An 18,783-nucleotide genomic window follows, 5' to 3' on the forward strand; every position below is an offset into this window, starting at 1 on the left:
TACCAAGGTAATCAAACTTTTCTGTGGAATAAAACATGTTAGATACAAAATTAGATGAATATTTTCAATAATTCAAAACATGTCTGGAGGAGCAAATTTTGGAATTTGATCTGACTACACAGTATGCTGTATTTTGCATGACTATCATCTCTTTTTGCCATTAATAAATTGGTAATGTTGCAAATTACCCATGAAAAGATGTTGGACTTGCAGATCAAAATTCATCTGCAACAGAACCAGAGATATTACTTTTTTGTCTTACATTTATTCCATCTATTCTTCTTCCTAGTGCCTACATTATCCACAGTACATCCGCTAACTGATTTGGGCATGAAGTCCTATAGCCTGGAGCCGAGATGTGTTGTGTCATAGCATGAGTTAGCTATGTTATGTTAGTTATGTATAAAGTAACTTGACAATTATGTTGGAATGTTCTAATCTCATTATTCTCAGGGGATTGCTTTTATTCTGGTTAGGGTGACATATATTTGACATGACATTCATTTATAGATGAGATGGTAAAAAACCGAAGCCAGCAGTCAGTAGTTTGTGTGGTCTTCAGCCCCACAGCTAATGAATATCTAATGTGCAGTTACTATGGCCAATATGACCTCTTCATGCTGCTTTCACACTGTCATGTGTAAACATAGTGTGAGACTCAACTACATGAGAAAGGCTCTATAGCCAAGTACTTTCTAAATTTAAAATCAAAGTAATCATTCTTTCTATTATATTTGAGTATTATGTAATTATATGTCCATCTGTCCATTATATAACACTTATCCTTTGAGGGTCATAGGGGGTCATGGGAGGTCATTGGCCTGTGTATTCAAGGGCCAACAGAAAAACAACCATTCTTGTCCACATTCAAATGTATGTTAAATTCAGAGTCTATAGTTAGGCAACAGTATTAACCACTGCACCATACAGCTGCCAAACCATTGTACCATTATATGATGTTACCTCAGGTGGATAAATAGTAACTTAAGAAAGGCTTTCTCTGATTTAATTTTTAATTTATGTTACCTTTCAATTTTCACAGTATGATTAAATGAAAACATGTTTTAAGATATTTCTTTAGTGAAATACCTCATTTATTAAAGTATTCTGACCTTTAAATCAGTTCTGCATAAGCTTCTTTGGCAGCAGTTACAACGTCTTCTTGGGTAAATCTCTTTCATCCTAAAAATCCTCTATATATTGTTTGATATAACTTATTAAATGTTACATTTTATCTATTGACTCTAAACAATCTAATGGTTTTGAATTAATTGATAATGCAAATTTGTACAGTGACTTACTTTGACCATAGATTGCAGTGGAGTTGCACATTTCTCAAGTTGTTGCACAGTGTATGACTTTATGATTTAGTTGCAGTTTCTTAAAGGTTTGACAGCCGTGTGGCTAAACTTGTGAAAATGTACTTATGATTCTCACACTTGATGAATTTAAACAACAGTAAACAGAACCATTGGTCAACTCATTTTAAATTCAGAGGAAAAAACACATTCATTTTGGGCGAGGATTTGGCAGTGAGGCAATTGGTTTTAATGGAATGGAATGTTTTTGATTGATGAGAGTTTAAAGGAAATCAAAATAAAAAACTAATCTCTGCGCCTGAATACGACATATATGGATGTTATCCATGAAAAAACTCATCTGAATTCCCTGCTCTATAAATTAGCCACATTTCTATCTCCACCCACCCGTCAGCCTCTCGCCTGCAGCTCCGACTCTGCTCAGCAAACACACAAACCTCTGGTTTTCTGATTTGCTAGCTACTGTACACTTCACAACGGCAAGTGCTTATAGGCTATAGGAATAATTTAGACATGTTGGAACTGGAAAATGACTCCAAAGTCAAAGAAGAGTGAATTGTACAAGATCGCCTTCAAGTTAATGTATCAGAACATTAATGTATATTATGTATCACTCTTTACAACATTAGAAGCATGACTATGAAAGAAAACACGAACCATCTTCTTGACCACAAGCGCCGATTCTGTGCGTGTTCCACAGCTCGAGGACTCACAGAGAATGCAAAGTACCCACATGCCCCGGGCACTAGGGGCCAGCATACAGTGTGAGCTAAATTTAAATTGATTTGATATGTAGGTTGGTGCTAGATTGGACAAACGGGGGCAAACTCATCCGTGATTGGTTATTTCTCTGTCAGTCACCTGCTCCAAACCTCCACTAATCAGAGCATTGCTCCAGATGATCCAACAGTGCTGATATTTAGTAGCTATGTGAGTCAATGTGTTGATGGACGAACGACTATAGTTTACTGCTTGAGCTTTTATGCTTTCTTTGTTTGTGTAACAATGTTATCATGTTTGGCTTTTAGTGTGGCCTGTAGTGGTGTCTCACTGACATGGTGTCAGATTTGAGTTGGATTGTGCACCTATATGATTCATGTTTATTTGAGCCTTTTCACTGAATAATCAGCTTTTTGTGTTTTGTCAGTTAAAACTTTTTATCTCCTTCATCACCATGTCGAATCCCTTTTTCCAAATCCTTTTAGCAAAAATTCATGTAGACTATGTTTTCAACATTAGGTTTATTTCGGACATGGTTGTCAGGCACTCATCTGTTTAGATTTACCCACAGGCAGTAACAGAGCCAAAGGTCTTGACTAAACAATGTTACAAATATGTTAGTCGTGATCACCAACCCTGACGGACTGAGCATGTCAAATAGAGAGTATAAACTACACTGCTCCTCCTCTGATACCAATCGCACTGCTGTTTTTGAGATTCTCATTGGCTCCCTGCAGTTCCATGATACATCTTGCATCACATCAAACATCATAATGACATGTTAATGAGGTTAAGTCATATTACTATAACCAGGTCCTATAGGTAATAGCAATGTTTTTCTTGAGGTTTATTATCCCTTGTGTGTGTGTGTGTGTGTGTGTGTGTGTGTGTGTGTGTGTGTGTGTGTGTTTGCGACTGTAGAGGGAAAGGGGGAGTCTGTGAGGGGGTGTATTCACATTTCTGCAATATCAAAACTGTGCACTTGCTGTCATTTACAGAGAGAGAGACTGCAGGGGGCACAGCAAGAGAGAGAGAGAGCGAGCGAGAGAGAGAGAGAGAAAGAGAGAGAGCGCTAACATAGAGGGACAAGAGGAAGAGATATCCAGAGAGTGAGTGAAAGAGAGAGCCACAGGATCCAAATCCACAGTCGGGGCTGGCGGTGTGTGCAGTGTTGCACGATGTTTACGCAGGCTCTCGTCGTGCAAGAGTTTCTTTCATGTTTTTTCTCTTCTGATTTATTTTTTTCTCTTTTAAATTATCAGTGAAGCATGTCACAGGCTCTACTCCTCTCTCTGTTCATTTCTTCTGGATTCCTACATTTGCAGAGGATTCATCATCATATCAGGGACACTCGATGGGAGGATTGCATCTCTTGTTTTGCATCAGATTGCACAGCAGAGCAGATAACATTACAGTATAAAGCGGAGGTGAAGTGCTGACTGAAGACAGAGCTGCTCGTTGTCTATATTTGGCTGCTGTGTTTGGCACTGTGAGCTCGACTGTCGGCTTTGCTGTGCCTTAAACGCTGAGAGGAGCTGAAGAGAGGAGAGGCTTTCCCCATCAGGTGAATCACAGTTCGCCCCTGAATTCATTTCACTTATCAGAGGGGAGGAAGGAGGGAGGAAGGAGTGAGGGGGGCATTCAGATGTGAGACTAATCCAAAACAGGAGCAGGATCTAGATCTGCTGGTTGATGCGTCTTCGTTTTTTAATATAATTCCATTTCATCCATTTTACATCACGGATAGAAGAGGAAACAAGGGAGATCAAAAGGAGCAGGAACACCAGGGTGACACTGCTGTGTGGGGAGGGGGAGGAGAGGAAGGGAAGGGGTTGGAAGGGGCCCCGTGGTTGGGAGACAAAAATGCTGCCTTCACAGGAAGCCTCCAAAATCTACCATGACAACTACATGCGCAACTCCAGGAGCATCGGTGTCCTGTGGGCCATATTCACCATTTGCTTGGCCATCATCAACGTGGTGGTCTTCATCCAGCCCTACTGGATTGGTGACAGTGTCAACACCCCCCAGGCTGGCTACTTTGGCTTGTTCCACTACTGCGTGGGCAATGGGAAAGCCAACAGGGAGATCTTGTGCCAGGGCAGCTTCTCTGACTTCAGCTCCATCCCGTCGGGAGCCTTCAAGGTGGCCTCCGTCTTTGTGCTGATGTCCATGGTGCTCATCCTCAGCTGCATCGGCTGCTTCACCCTCTTCTTCTTCTGCAACACCGCCCTGGTCTACAAGACGTGTGCCTGGACGCAGCTGCTATGTGGTAAGGGTGGGAGACACTTGATGTGTGTTTGGGGGCCAAGGGGTGGGCAATGGAGGGGGTCTGCCAACACTTTTTTGACGAAGAGGATCAATAAGCCCACGTCACCTCATTACGTGTTAGGTTACACTTTATCTCTGTCAGAAATTTCATCATGGTTGTGATCCTCCGAAGATTAAGCACAGCAGGAGAATATTACTCCATCTGTGCGCAGACACCCTCCCTCTCTGCCTGTTTCTGTGCACGGCTGCTCACCTTAGCTCTGAAGATAGCTGAAACATGAACGTGAAAAGATCTGAAAAGTTCCCCAAAGGTCTATCCGGAGTCATGTGATGCACTGGAGACCGTCTCTTGAGAGCTTGGTGTCCTGCATATTTTTATCAAACTGAAAAAAGAATATCTGCGTCATCAGTCATTACTCCACTGTGTTGCTTCGCATTTCGCCAACAAAAAGAGGCCTTAAAGCGTTATTTATCATTCTGACACTGCCTGTTCTTTTTCATCCGGCTGCTTGAAATAATGTGTGTAATTGTATGGAATTATGATAATAAAATGCCTTCAGCAGTGTTGCATCAACGATCACAGCCTCTATTTTGGTTGCCAGACCTTCCTTCCAGATTAGCCTACATTATGCATGATCTGGTACATGCATTGCTGTAATTTATCCCCATGAAGTGCATCCATTCATCTGTGCAAAACCTGGAGCAACACCATGTAAAGGCTTTGAATTATGTAATTACATTAGGAGGTGTGAGGGATACGTTGGAGAGGAGACTCAGTTTCCATCAGTGTCAGATTACATTTTTCATATTGAATCAACGCAAAGATTTTGTGTTCATTTTTTCTGACTTTAGGTTCGTTCTAGAGTTCTATGCTTCCTTCATAAAAACGCTTAATTATATACTATGTGTGTGTGTGTGTGTGTGTGTGTGCGTGTGTGTATGTGCCTGTGTGTGTGTTTGTGTGTGTGTGTGTGTGTATGTGCCTGTGTGTGTGTTTGTGTGTGTGTGTGTGTGTGTGGTTGGTACTCCTCCATCATTTAGTGTTGAACAGATTGCTGTATTGGTTCAGGTGGAGCCCACAAGTGTCTCAGCTCAGCGGACATCACAGAATCCCCTGGCACACTCGCGATCACACAAACTACTAATGAAATGGATGCAGATGAAACTGATTCCACACGTTCTTATAAAGGTGCTGAGAGACTTGGCAGGTGTGAGATGGGTTTGATTTGGCTTTTGTCGATTTTTGTTCTCTCTGTGCTTAGCATGAGTTCACTTCCTCTGTGATGGGATACACTATGATGGTGTATGTGCAGGGAGGGGGTGGAGGGTGGGATGTTAATTGTGCATTGGTGTGGAAGATTTGACATTATCTAAGAGGACGTGTTGGAGGCCAGATTATTCTTTCCAATAAGGCAGCTGAGTGTGGATGGTGGTGGATTCAGGTCCTTTGGAAATCATTGACTTCAGTGTCTCTCGCAGAGATATCAACGCCAAGAGAGACACGGGCAGACAAAGAAATAAAGAGATGAAGGAGAGAGAAGGGTAGAAAAAACAATTGCCAAAATGCAATGATGGCTTAAATATGAACATTTGATCTAACAGTGATAGCACAGTCCTAATTCACAATATTCACCACAACATTGCAGCTGAATATTAAGCTCATACTGCACTGATGTCTCCACATGTACAAGCCTCTATTCTGGTTCTATAAATAGAAGAGCTATGTGGCATTTATAGGTCCTTACCCCCTTCCCCCATTTGGTATCTCCCACTCACAGGGTCCCCCAGTCGTTCCCAGACTCCTTTCTTCTCCATTTCTTCTTCTTCCTCCATTCACAAGCATATTTTCTTCAATTTCTCGGACTCTCTGCCGAGCCTGCTGGTGTTTCTTAGACTCATCCGAGTAACAGCCGTTGCTTCAGAGGTGTGAAACTGACAAAACATTAATGGTGAATTAGTTTCAACACTTCTGTGAAAACACAAATTCTGAACAAATGCTGTCCCATCTGATCATGATTTCTGCTGTGGGAAAAAAATATGGCTGTTTCTGCATAAGACATACGCTCGAATCCTCAAATACTTAACACGAGCAAAACAACATGGTTTGTCTCTTATCTATTATGTGAACGTAACTCAGGGAAACATAATCTTACTGTATGACAGGATTCTGTGTTCCAGAAAGTTTCCCTTCATGCTCTGATGATTCAAAAGTAAGAAAACATACTGTTTTACTTATTGTTTTTTATTTTACCTTCAGCTGACAAGTTTGTGACTATTGTAAATGCTGGCATGAGCTCAGCTCTGAGCTCAGTGATCTATATGGTGGTTTGCTAGGTCAGTACAAATTAGTGCAGTGCACACAAGTTCTCTGGAAAACCCACTGTCAGCTTTAAAAGGTGCAAGAAAAACCACAATGGGGCAGTTTTATGTCCCCCAACATATTCTTCAGGTCTGGGGAATAAAAAACAGGGAGGTTCAACAGGAAAAGAGATGAGCAAAGTCTAGAAACTCATGAGAACATGAACACCAAAAGGACGAAGAGATGAACTAATGGAGCAGCGGCGATGACAGGGAAAATGTGAAGATGCTAAAGCCAGTGAATACACCTCTGAGTCCATTTATGTGTTCCCCAAAATAATGAAACCACGTCTGCAAAACATCTCAAGCACTGAAAATGTATGACAAAGAGAATGGATTTATAAGGAAGCTCCAACTGAGGGAAAAAAGATGCCCAATTGACCACCATTTGGGGGAGGGGGGGTATAGTACAGATTACTATCAGGCAATCACAAGTGGAATTGTTGGGAAGACATGTTGGGGTCAGCTTGGTTATGGTTGACACTGATTTTGTTTCTGCCTGCTGGGAGGACAGCTTGTCCATGAGCTTGGCATAGGGACTGGAGGTGAGAGGAGGGAACCAGCCTCAACCTTTAGGTTTGGTACAGTGGGTCATTACAGTAGCTTTCTATGGACTTGTAGCTTTGCCTACATCCATTACGGACACCTTCTATCAGGAATCAGGTGGTTTACAAACAGCCACTGCTGATAAGCTGTATTTTCTATCTCTGCACGTTAAATACAGAAGATGTGATGTACAGGTGTGGCAGCTTTAAGGTCCAGTGTGTAAGATTTAGGTGAAAGGGAAGTATTGGCAGAAATTTAATGTAGAATAATCCTCATGATGTTTCACTATCTCATTTCATCTAAATTGTATGAATTGTAGTTTTCTTTACCCCAGAAAAGGTCCTTTATATTTAAATACTTTATATTTACATCGAGGGGACCCTCTCTACGGAGGCCGCCATGTTTTTTACATTAGTCCAGACTGGACAAACTAAACACCTTTTGAGTTTTTATGAAACTGAAGCTACCACAGGTTCTTTTTCATGTTTGGAAGGAGAGGGTGAGGTGAGGGGTGTTCAGCTGCAACATGAAACTTCAACACTAGAAATCACAAAATTCTACACACTGTACCTTTAAAGGGGCCAAATGACTGGAGGGATATTTGTGTGACCTTCTGAAACTGATGATTCACACACACCTCTTGTCATGGTTGGTCAGCTGTGCAGAACTGAGAAAGTAGGCGTAGCTAAGTTTGAACCCGTCTCTCCAGCTCACTTTTCATGTGAACAGAGTGCAGCACAATGAATGTCTTACATGTGCAGCCTTATCACCATTTTGAAACACTGATGGAGTCGTCCCCCTTTCTGATGTCTACTTTTCTTATCGATCGCAGCTCTTGAGTTGTTGAATGGCACAGAGCTGGGCTGAGTAACACATCACTCTGTTGTTGTCCGTTCATTTTCATCTATCCAACAACTTTGGTCTCTTGAGTGTGATGAGTATTACGTCCTCATAGAGCTGTTAGCATAAGCTGCTTTCAGACATGCACTGAACTTTGCAGTTCCTATGTTTTTTCACCGGAGCAGGTGCGTCTGTGACTTCAAATGTCCGAGTGAGACGCTCTGCAGTCTCAGCTGACTTTCTCCAACTGGCCTCCTGGTATTAAGTCCATAGGAATCTTTACCAAGCTGATCCTGTGTTTAACCCTGGACCGCCTGTGTGCCCTGATTTTAGTTCCCTGACACTAAAGTTAACAATGACAGATGCAGCGTGTGTGTGTGTGTGTGTGTGTGTGTTCGTGTGTGTGTGTGTCAGTGAGGAAGCAGTCTAATGGGACTGGAGCTGAGCCTAATCTAATGCTCTCAGACCGGATGCAGGTGATAGTTTAATCAGCTCTGTGGTGCAGCTCCACTCTGGGGCTTCTCCTCGTCTTGGACCTTGCGACGGAGCTCTGCTGATTGCCAGCAGAGTGTAGGTCGGCCCAACAGACGCCTGCCCAGTCAGAAACACCAGAGGGACAGCTGCTCTGCACCACACCAAATGATCACACAAAAACCTAAACTTCAATACTGAGGAATTGATGAAGGTATAAAAAAATAAAGCAAATATGTAGTATGTTATATAAGTATGTTATGTTGCTTTGACGCAAATGATATTTTCCAGAAGGTTTTAAATTTGGATTTTTACATTTGAACGAACTGGGAAATTCCATCTGTCAGTTTGGTTGTATCTAGAAGAACAGCCGACTGCTTCTCAAAGATCCAAAGGGCTTAATGTGTTCATATATTTTGAGTATATCATAAATGCATTTTTGCTTGAGGCCATTAAGTGATTTATAAAGTAACGCCAGCACTTGAAAATCTGCTCTTGCACTAACTAGAAATCAGGGAAAGTGCTCAGTTCTCCTGAACAGGAGTCCAGAAGCAGGATTCTATAGTTTGCAGTATCGCACAAGAGGACACATCCAGGGTTTCTGTTTCCACACTGAAATCTTAAGTGCCCCTGTCCCAGCCATTACTAGTCACTTGAGTCATCACAGATGAGACTTCAGTATTTTAATCTGTATTTTAAAACAGTGTTATGTGATGTGTTTAACATTTTAAATCTCAGATTGAAATGCAATAAATCTATAATAAAATAATAAATAAATAATGATAAATATAAGTCTTCTAAGCTTTGTTGTAATGCACCAAGTGTTTGAACAAGGAACAATTAGCAAAATATATTCAATGATATGTGTTTTTTCTCTACAGAGCCAACGGCAAACCAGGAATGACTTTGCTGAATAAGGATCTGTGCATGGATGTTGGACGTATACTTGACCCCTAAGAGTGAAATGTGGCCCCTTTATGGCCCCTTATTTAGAAAAATCTGAGATCCATCCTTGAACCCTGTAGCAGCCCATTTAGCTAATCTGCTCATAGTCACAGTGTCAATGTAGAACAGTTTATGGGATGTAAATGCAGTCTGCATACAAATTTGATGGGTTATTTTGGGACACTTGCTACACTGAGAGCATGCCGACCTTCCAGAGTTTTACTGCTCACAGCTTGAGTGTCGACATCTTAATCAGTGTCTCTCTGTGTGGTGATAGCAGACGGGTGGTATAACTCTTTGATGGTGTCAAATCCAAGGCCAGTTTTTTTCTTTTACAACCGCATATACATGCAAACTCGAGCTTACTGGATGAAAAGAGGATCAGGGTTAAAGAGAAATGTTGGCTGTGATGTTTGTGATGTTTCCCACCCTGCTTGTTGAAATCCAAAGACATGTCCTCCCATGTCAAATCGGAAGATGACTATTCTTTCAATTACCTCGACCTGTACAGGAGTTTTCTGTCTTTCATAGGTTCGACTGCTAGCTTTCATTGATAATTACTGGGAATATCAATAGGATCAATGCTGTGATACAGTGGCAACAGTATTCAGAGCTTTAAAATCTATTACCAAAATGTATAAATAAATCTCCAATTTCTTGTTTAGTGGATTAAATCCACCAATTGACACACAGTAACTAACAATGACAAAATAAAAAACATGTTTTGGAAATGTCCATAAATTCATTAAAAATCATGGAAATCTTTCATTACACTTTAGACTGTAGAAATACAGTTTGTCTCCATCTGATCAACCTGCCTAATGAACTGCACATACAGAAGTTCCCCATTGGTGCAACAAAATATTCGAACCCCCTTCCTCTCCCAGCTGTCCAATTCTGGTCCCCGACTATTAGCTACATTTCCCTTGTTTATCTGAGGATTCACTGGCTCCTGGGAATGTCCTCTCCTTCTGATACCAGCAAACTACGTGAACAAAGCACACCTCCTTTGAAGTCAAGGGTCCACAATCTCAGCAACACACACTCTATGTGGTTCTCCCCCCAACCGAGTGAGTGAGTAATGAGAGAGTGAAAGATAAAGAAAGGAAGCGGGAGGAACGAGGATGCTTCAGCTGTTGTTTGTATCTAATTAGCCTACATTCAGAAAACAGAGAAAACAATTCCTCAGGATCTCTTCCTCACTTCCTCCTTCACTCTTCTCTCTATACGTTTCATACTTTTAAGCAGAATTTGTCCTAGTTAGTCATGATTGGTTGGTGTTTGACCATGAAATAGTAATTATAAAGAACAACAAAGACAGGGATAGGCTGAGCTGATGACCATACTAATGCTAAATAGACCACAAAATTAAAGTCAGTGTTTTACATTGACGATGAAACAAAGGATGATCAACCCAGAGAGAATTCTGCAGAAACATCAGCAATAATGCAGCAAAAGGTACCTGTGAGAGTGGTGAGACAAGCATGCTGCCTGTCCAGCACCAGGTGGCACACAAACACCAGCCAATAGCTGTGAGCATTCAGCAGTAAATGCTTCTGAGCATTTGGCAGCTAAAGAGCCAGATATGCTTCTCTGGGTGGGTAGAGAGATGGAATCAGAGCTAAAAGGAGGGGACATTTTGAACTTGCAGAGTTGTCAGCGCATTCAAATAGTTGATTCTCCCATGCACTATACTGCACATGTTCATGCACTAAATGAACAACCCCACATTCATCATGGCATGTCCCTTAAATTGATTGTAACACCTTACTTCTTGGTATGGTTTGTATCTTTCTGTCTTCTTAATTCCTGTAGAAGAAGAAGTATTTCCTCTTATTCCAATTTCAATTCAATTCAATTCAATTGTCTTTGTATAGCACCAAATCATAGTATACATTATCTCAAGGCACTTTACATAGAAGGTCAAGACCTTAAAATCATATTAATATAGAGAAACCCAACAGTTCCCACAATGAGCAGCGACTGTGGAGGAAAAACTCCCTCATCAACAGAGAGAAACCTCTAGAACCAGACTCAATGTGGGCGGTCATCTGCCTCGACCGGTTGAGCAGAGCAAAATGGCGAGGAGAGGAAAGATGGGTGGAAAAGAGGGGAGAGAGAGATAGTGGGAGATTATATGGACAACATACAGCATCACTCAGCAGCTGCTGTACATATATTCTCATTGTGGCTTGTTTGATATGTGCACTAAAGAGTGAGGCCTCAGGAAGAGGTCTTTTTTAAGCTGAATGTTTTGCTTCAGTGGAGACAGATGTTTCTGTTAGAGACTAAATGAAAATATAAGAGAATTGATCAGGGGTTTGCGTATGTCGACATAGAAACATGTTTCTAGTTGAGGGTTTTGTGTACCAAAGATGTTTTATAGCTTAGAAACACATGACAGTAGCCTAATCAAAAATCTCATTTGAAATGACTCAGGTTGTTTTGCTATAATGAGCCTCCGCTGCTTATTTTTGGAAATGACCTGAGACATTTGCGATACTGACAGTCGACTCTGATCTTGTGTTCGCTTCGGGGAAGATGATGATACACGAGCGAGCTGTTCCGTCTGTCTGCAGTCTTACACACAGGTCACTGGAACCACTGAATTCAGACATTACATAAATGCAGAATTTGATGGGTTATTCTGGGACACTCGCTGCCCTGAGAGCGTTTTGTATTCTTCTGACATCACTGCATGCTCTGTTCCAGCCCCCGCAAGAATAACAAGGTTGAATAATCAGGCTGAAGTCGCGTCTATCTCAAACAAACAGCGAGGAAGGCTGGAGAAACGTTTCTTCCAATGTAAAAAATGTAACAGCACTGACCTCATCAGTGGAACTATATTAAAAGCCTCATCTGAATGAGTGTGTACATTCATTCATTGAACACATTTTCAGGAATTGAGTTGCATTCTGGGTAATGTAAGCACCAGGTTTTGCCAATGGAGATTGACGCATATAATAAAAGACATTATGTCTTAATGCATTTATTTTTTATCAGTTTTTTTAAATGACCAGCTTGAGTCTGATAGACTTTGCTTTGTTTGTACAAATGGTATAATGATGGTGTAAACCTTCACTGTCTTTCTTATTTAATCAGACTCTAACAGGATAAAGTTGTGCTTTTGTTGGTATTGTTTGGTGTTCTAGTGAATAGTTCTATGAGCAAGGTGGCTTGAGTCCATATAAATACAGTGTGTGTGAAGTTATATCAGACTTTGGACACTCGTCTATATTAGATATAAACACACACACACACACACACACAGTCTGACTTTCCTAATCTAATATGTCAAGTAAGTTTATAGTATTTATGCTAAAACTCACAGGATCATTACTGAACATGCAACAACATTTAAAACATGTCACAAGCATCATGTTCCACCAGGGCTGGGACGACAGACTCCTGATACGAGGTCTGTCTGCTTGTTGACTCAATGTGAATGAACATAAGGTGATGGATGGCCCTCAAGATGGAAGTGAATCAATCAGCTGTCTTTTTCTGCAAATTTTCTATAATGACTCAAAAGAATGAAAAGTATGAACATACACGCTTCAGTAGTTTTCACTGGGGGATGAGATTGCCTCCTGGTTGGTGCTGTCAGGGGAGTTGCAGGAGGTGAAGTGTGACTCAGTGGAGTTTACAGCCTGTGAAATGGCCTTTAGCTTAGAGTGCATGAATCTGCAGAGCTGAGGGAGTCCAGGGAATTAATGCAGATCTCTCCTCCTCCATATTCAAAGGACAGGCAAATAAAATGAGCCTCACCTTCCTCCCTCTCCACGGGAGTCTTGAGTCTGTAGAGAAGCAGGGGGCTGAGGTGAGGGGTGGGTGCGTTGCTGGATGGAGAGCTCCAGTCTCTCTGGTGTTGTTGTTGGGGTTGAAGTGAACAGCCTCTTTACACGTAGGATTAGCACTGGTGTTTGGGGTACCAGGCTCTATCAATGGTTTCAGTATCACTGGATGAACGATCCAGGTCAACCTCCCAAAGAACAGTTCCAGGTTCCGGGCTGTGGTACTCATATATTAACATACTGTATCATCTATGGATCCTAAAATACAGGAAAGAAGGATGAGCCAGGAGGAGGGGGGGGGGGGGGTTTGTTGATGTATTCTCCACAACTATATAATTTATATAACAATTTATGGAAACTGCAATTGACGTTTTACTTTCCTTCAGTAATCAACTCTATTGTGTATTTTCTGTGATTATACACAACTTTCCCATGTTTATAAAATAAAATACCAACATAGAAAATTTACATCATAGTACAAAGAATTAAACCCCAAGATAACACATTCTTTCACCGTTATTTTCAATTATCTGTAGAACACACTTTAAAACACTGTGTACACTTTATGGCCTTTTCCTCTGAATGTGTAAAACTGAAACGGTGCTGTTCCATCAAAGCATCTTAAAGGTACAGTGTGTAGAATTTTGTGATATCTAGAGTTGAAATTGCATGTTGCAGCTGAACACCCCTCACCTCACCCTCTCCTTCCAAACATGAAAAAGAACCTGTGGTAGCTTCAGTTGTCATAAAAACTCAAAAGGTGTTTAGTTTGTTCAGTCTGGACTAATGTAAAAAACATGGCAGCCTCCGTAGAGAGGGTCCCCTCGATGTAAATATAAAGTATTCAAATATAAAGGACCTTTTCTGGGGTAAAGAAAACTACAATTCATACAATTTAGATGAAATGAACTAGTGAAAACATCATGAGGATTATTCTACATTCAATTTCTGCCAATAGATCCCTTTCACCTAAATCTTACACACTGGACCTTTAAGACAGATATCTCAAATTATATATATATTATATCTGCTTGATAAATGCGAACCCACATGTGCGATGAAGTCCCACGAATCTTTGACATTTAACAGAACCTCACTCATACACATACACATGTTCCTACATCTTAATGAGGACACTCATCGGCAAAATGCATCCCTTAGCCCCTTACCCTAACTAAACCATCACAGCTAAACGCCTAACCCTAAGCCGTACCCTAACCCTGATCTGAAAATAGTTCTAACCCTAACCATTAAACCGAGTCCAAAATGTCCTCACTTTCCCAAAATGTCACCCGAGCGTCAGCTGAGCTCTATTTGTGTGTGCATGGCTCTAAGTAGCAGTGGTCCAGTAAGTGAGGCATTGACAGACCCATCTGTTAGAGCCAACATGGCCTCAGCTGCACCCACACACCAAGGGACCACACAGGCCTTATGGGAACGTGCACACATCCACAAGGCCTGATATAATATGTGCATGTATAATATTTTGAATTCGAGTGTTTGAGCAACAGAAGTCTCTTGCACTCCTGAATGATCTCGGCGACAAACACAGACATAGAAGAAGAAGTTCCTTTTTGCTCGGGACAACATATATCTCGAGGCATTACAGCGTTGAGCATCACAGGGAACAGCTGGCCTGTGTGACCTTGTGTGAGTGATATACTCGAATTACTTCCTCTTCCACATTGGACTGTGACGATTAGCTGGAGGAGCTGAGACGTTTGCTACAGAAGTCATCAATGATTCATGGTTACATTTTATATTCACTGACTTCAATGGCAAACAAGTGTGTTTGTGTGGAGACCTGTGTGCAGTGGCAACAACAGCTGTACCTACTTGTTTGCCCAACATAAGCATTTTGCGTCCTCGGGTCTTTCTCTCCTTCTCAAACTTTAATGCCACTCAGTCGAACACATACCTCCACCATAAGAGATGCAGAGGTTATCTACTGGAGCGATTCCTGAGTTTTTCTTAGTACCATTCATTTACACACACATATATATAAACATAAGGTCCATATCCATCTTATATTAGTTCACATGTTGTTTCAGGGTCTTGAATGAATACAGCAACAACTAACACATGGTGTCACCACAGAGCCAACAACTGAATCTGCACCTCAGTACAGTGCAGCCCGCTGTTTCTGAGGGATGAGGCAGAAAGTGGAAATACCTGAACACTGACAACTCAGGAAGAAATGTGTTTTCTCCTCTGCTTCTCCTCTTTCCTCTCATTTCCATCTTGTTCACTTCACCCTCTGCCTGGTCCACTGTCTGATTACTCCTCTATTTCCTCTCCTAACCTTCCTTTGCCTCCTGTTTCCACTGCCCTCACTTTAAACCATCCTTTGTTCTACAACTAAACCTTATCCCTGTATTGATTTTCTTCCTTTGTTGGAACTCAACCCTGTCACTCTGACCCAATGCTCCACACCTCATCACACACGCTCTCACAAAAACCCAAATACTGTGACTCTGCTCTGTACCACATCCATCATGTCACTGTACTCAAACACTTATCAATCTTTCAAATCCCTGCTACATCCACTCTTTCTCTTTCTGCTGTCTCCGTCCGTCCAGCTGTTTGTCTGGTGCTCGGCTGTGTGATCTTCCCGAACGGCTGGGACGCAGAAGTGATCCGGGACATGTGTGGAGAGGACACGGGAAGGTATACTCTGGGCAATTGTTCGGTGCGCTGGGCCTACATCCTCGCCATCATCGGCATCCTGGACGCCCTCGTCCTCTCCTTCCTGGCCTTTGTGCTGGGGAACCGTCAGAGTGATTTCCTGCAGGAGGAGCTGAAGGCCGACAGCAGAGGTGAGAGGTGACAAATCAACAGTCACAAGTAGTTTTAGTCAAAAACACACCTTAGAAAGGCAAAGATAATAAAGGACATTTAAATCAATGCCGGTCTTAAAAGTGTAATTTCAACCCTTGAAAGTGTCTCTCCCTGGAAATTCAAAAAAATGCCATGAGAACCACATATATATAAAGAGAGAACACAGAGAACACTAGCTGAGTGTGGCTGTCCACATTCCCACTCACAAGTGATCACTGGTGGCGTAGAGACACAAGGAACAGTTGACACTACATGACCAATAGGCCAGGTCCAAGACGGTTTGTTCAACCCATAAATGTATTTCATCAAAGAAAATGACCACAATTAAGTTTAGCGCTCAGAAAACACAGTTTGCAGCTCAACTGGATCAGAGTAAAAGATGGACTAGTTGTATTCACTCGCATCACAGCTATTCTCCTCTGATGCCAGCCTCAGGCTGGGAAGCTCAAATGTTCTTATCAAAAGAACAGTGTTGCAGAGCTGTAAACCAGGTCACGTGAACAGGAGGAATCTTGACTGATGAGCAACTGAAAACAATGGTTTGTGCAACTTTGTTGAAAAACAGTAAAATGGAGTGAAAGAAAGAAATCTTCACTTTCCTTTGTTGTGCTGAATCCCTGTAACTCCTGAACCTAAGACTGTGTTAAATGTATGGGCCCTGTCGCCTTTGTCTAGATCCAAATAAAAGAATATGATTCATTTTTCCCATTTTGTCTTCTCCACAGACTTTGCTGTATCAAGGGTAAGTACATTTTCTTATGCTTGTGTGTGTGCGTGCGTGCGTGCGTGTGTGTGTTATGTCATTCAGTGTAGTAATACATTAAATGGAGCGAACCCTGCGAGCTAGTTGAGGCAGCCCACTGGAGCTGCTCTGCCTCAATCATGACGCATTCACCACGTGACATACCTCACTCTCCACAATCATCTGTGTCAGTGTTGCTGCCAGTTGCTTCAGCCCCTCCACCACCCCAGCATCCACCTGTAAGCTCCGGTGGGGGGTTCTAAATATTTGCTCATCACTCCCATCATATCTATGTAATCATATCGGGGGGGAGAGATTAAGTCGGAGCCTAGATTCCAAACACTAACCTGTTCTGGTGCTGCAATACACATTTGAACGTGACTGAACTCATTACATCTATAAATATCATTGTGATTATTTTCATTACAACAACCAGAGCTTAAATATAGCGGTTACACAACTGCTCCTGCGGCGTCTGTTCTGCTGCACGATTTGAGCCAAACAGAGCAGGAGAGAGGAGGTCACAGGTTCACAGGTAATGAAGATGCTTTATGAAAACAGAGGCTGGAACATAGGAGGAGTTCCAGTGTCTTCTGGAGCATGTGGCACAAACGACTCCCTCACACTGCTGTGGTGTTTGGAATTTAGCACTTTGAACATTTTTATTAAAAATGTGTCATGGTGACACGAAAACATTTTGTGTTTGCAGTCCAAGAAGTTGCAGTTTCAGCCAAACTGACGCTGCATCTCCTCTCTCTCTCTCCTCCTCCTTCAGATTATAATCCGGGACCCCCGGGATGCAAGATTTGGAATCCAGCGCTTCCACTGAGTCACATTTCCTCTCCTGCTCTTTCAGCTCCCTCTCTCCTAACCCTCCCTCCCTCTGTCCTGCTCCTCCTTCCTTTCTCCTCAGGATAAAAACTTCTGGGCTTTGAGACCAGTGGTTTGTAAAATTGGTCTGAAAAGAAATATTCAAACATCGAGGAAACATGACGAGTCTGTGATACTGGAGTCAGGAGGTGATCATTTGTAAAATGAGCTGTTACTGACAATGAAGATTAGCGTGTTGCTAATAATGATAATAATGCATGCAGGAGGAGTATTTGATTTATTGTATTTTAATGAGAGGGAATGAGCTTTTTCCAGTTTTTCAAAGTCACATAAATATGTTGTGTAACCACAGGTGCTACTTCTGACAGAAAAAACCAACCACTGAAAAGATGATTTTGTACAGTTACTTTGTGCTTTTCCGCTTCTCTTTGTATTTGACGATGTCTGATCCCGGGAACAACCAACATTTAACATGTATGGAAACAGACACATTTTAAGCACTTTTGACCCTATACATGAAAAAGCCATGTAAGCTGTGAAATTCTGAAACTTCTTGTTTTACTGTCCTGTCGTCTGTCTTTGTGATGGTTCCTCTCTTCGCTATTCTTCTGTTTTCATTTTTATAGTTGCTTATGTGATTTTGCATTCTATATTTATTATTATCATATTATTGTTAGTTTATTATAACTGTTTTCATTATACCATTGGTCTGGTAGTTTAGTTTAGGATGCTGGAGTGGCTGAGGTGAACATGGATGAATGTTACAGGCAGGGTTACGACAGAGAGGCATCTGGAAGGGCTAATTTTTTTTTTTAACCAGGGCAAGAGACACATTGTTCATCATTTCAACTGTTGGCTTTCCACAATGGTACAATAGACCTCACCAGAACACAATGCTCAACTGGACATTGGACTCCCAGGTGCCTCATTGGCTTCAGTTTGAATCTGAGTTTTTGGGATTTGGAGTTTGAGTTTAACTCTTCCTCTTTTGAGGACAAACAGCCTCCACAGTCCAGACTACACTGACAGAGAGATGTCTTCCATGTCCCAACTGTTTACTTCTCACTGCTTTCTGTCTTTCCTCTTTGTTTTTATTGAAGTTTGTCTCTTG

At 41.7% G+C, this 18,783-nt stretch overlaps 1 protein-coding gene across 1 annotated transcript; it reads left to right on the forward strand.

Annotated features, from left to right (window-relative positions):
• Positions 1-3,772: 3,772 nt before the first annotated feature.
• lhfpl4a (LHFPL tetraspan subfamily member 4a) lies at positions 3,773-17,803 on the forward strand. The gene is made up of 4 exons (XM_020086485.2): positions 3,773-4,308; positions 15,841-16,077; positions 16,825-16,841; positions 17,617-17,803. Exons 1-4 carry the CDS (start codon positions 3,903-3,905, stop codon positions 17,668-17,670), a joined length of 714 nt encoding a protein of 237 aa, XP_019942044.1. The 5' UTR covers positions 3,773-3,902; the 3' UTR covers positions 17,671-17,803.
• Positions 17,804-18,783: the final 980 nt, after the last annotated feature.

Source organism: Paralichthys olivaceus, chromosome 2, assembly GCF_024713975.1.
Source record: "Paralichthys olivaceus isolate ysfri-2021 chromosome 2, ASM2471397v2, whole genome shotgun sequence".
Taxonomy (NCBI): Eukaryota; Metazoa; Chordata; class Actinopteri; order Pleuronectiformes; family Paralichthyidae; genus Paralichthys; species Paralichthys olivaceus.

What these genes read in the sequence shown, in the direction of transcription:
- lhfpl4a (XM_020086485.2), top strand. Translation starts at nt 3,903, where the DNA reads ATGCTGCCTTCACAGGAAGCCTCCAAAATCTACCATGACAACTACATG. An exon ending in CTGGACGCAGCTGCTATGTG is followed by an intron (nt 4,309 to 15,840) that starts GTAAGGGTGGGA and finishes CCGTCCGTCCAG; the next exon opens with CTGTTTGTCTGGTGCTCGGC.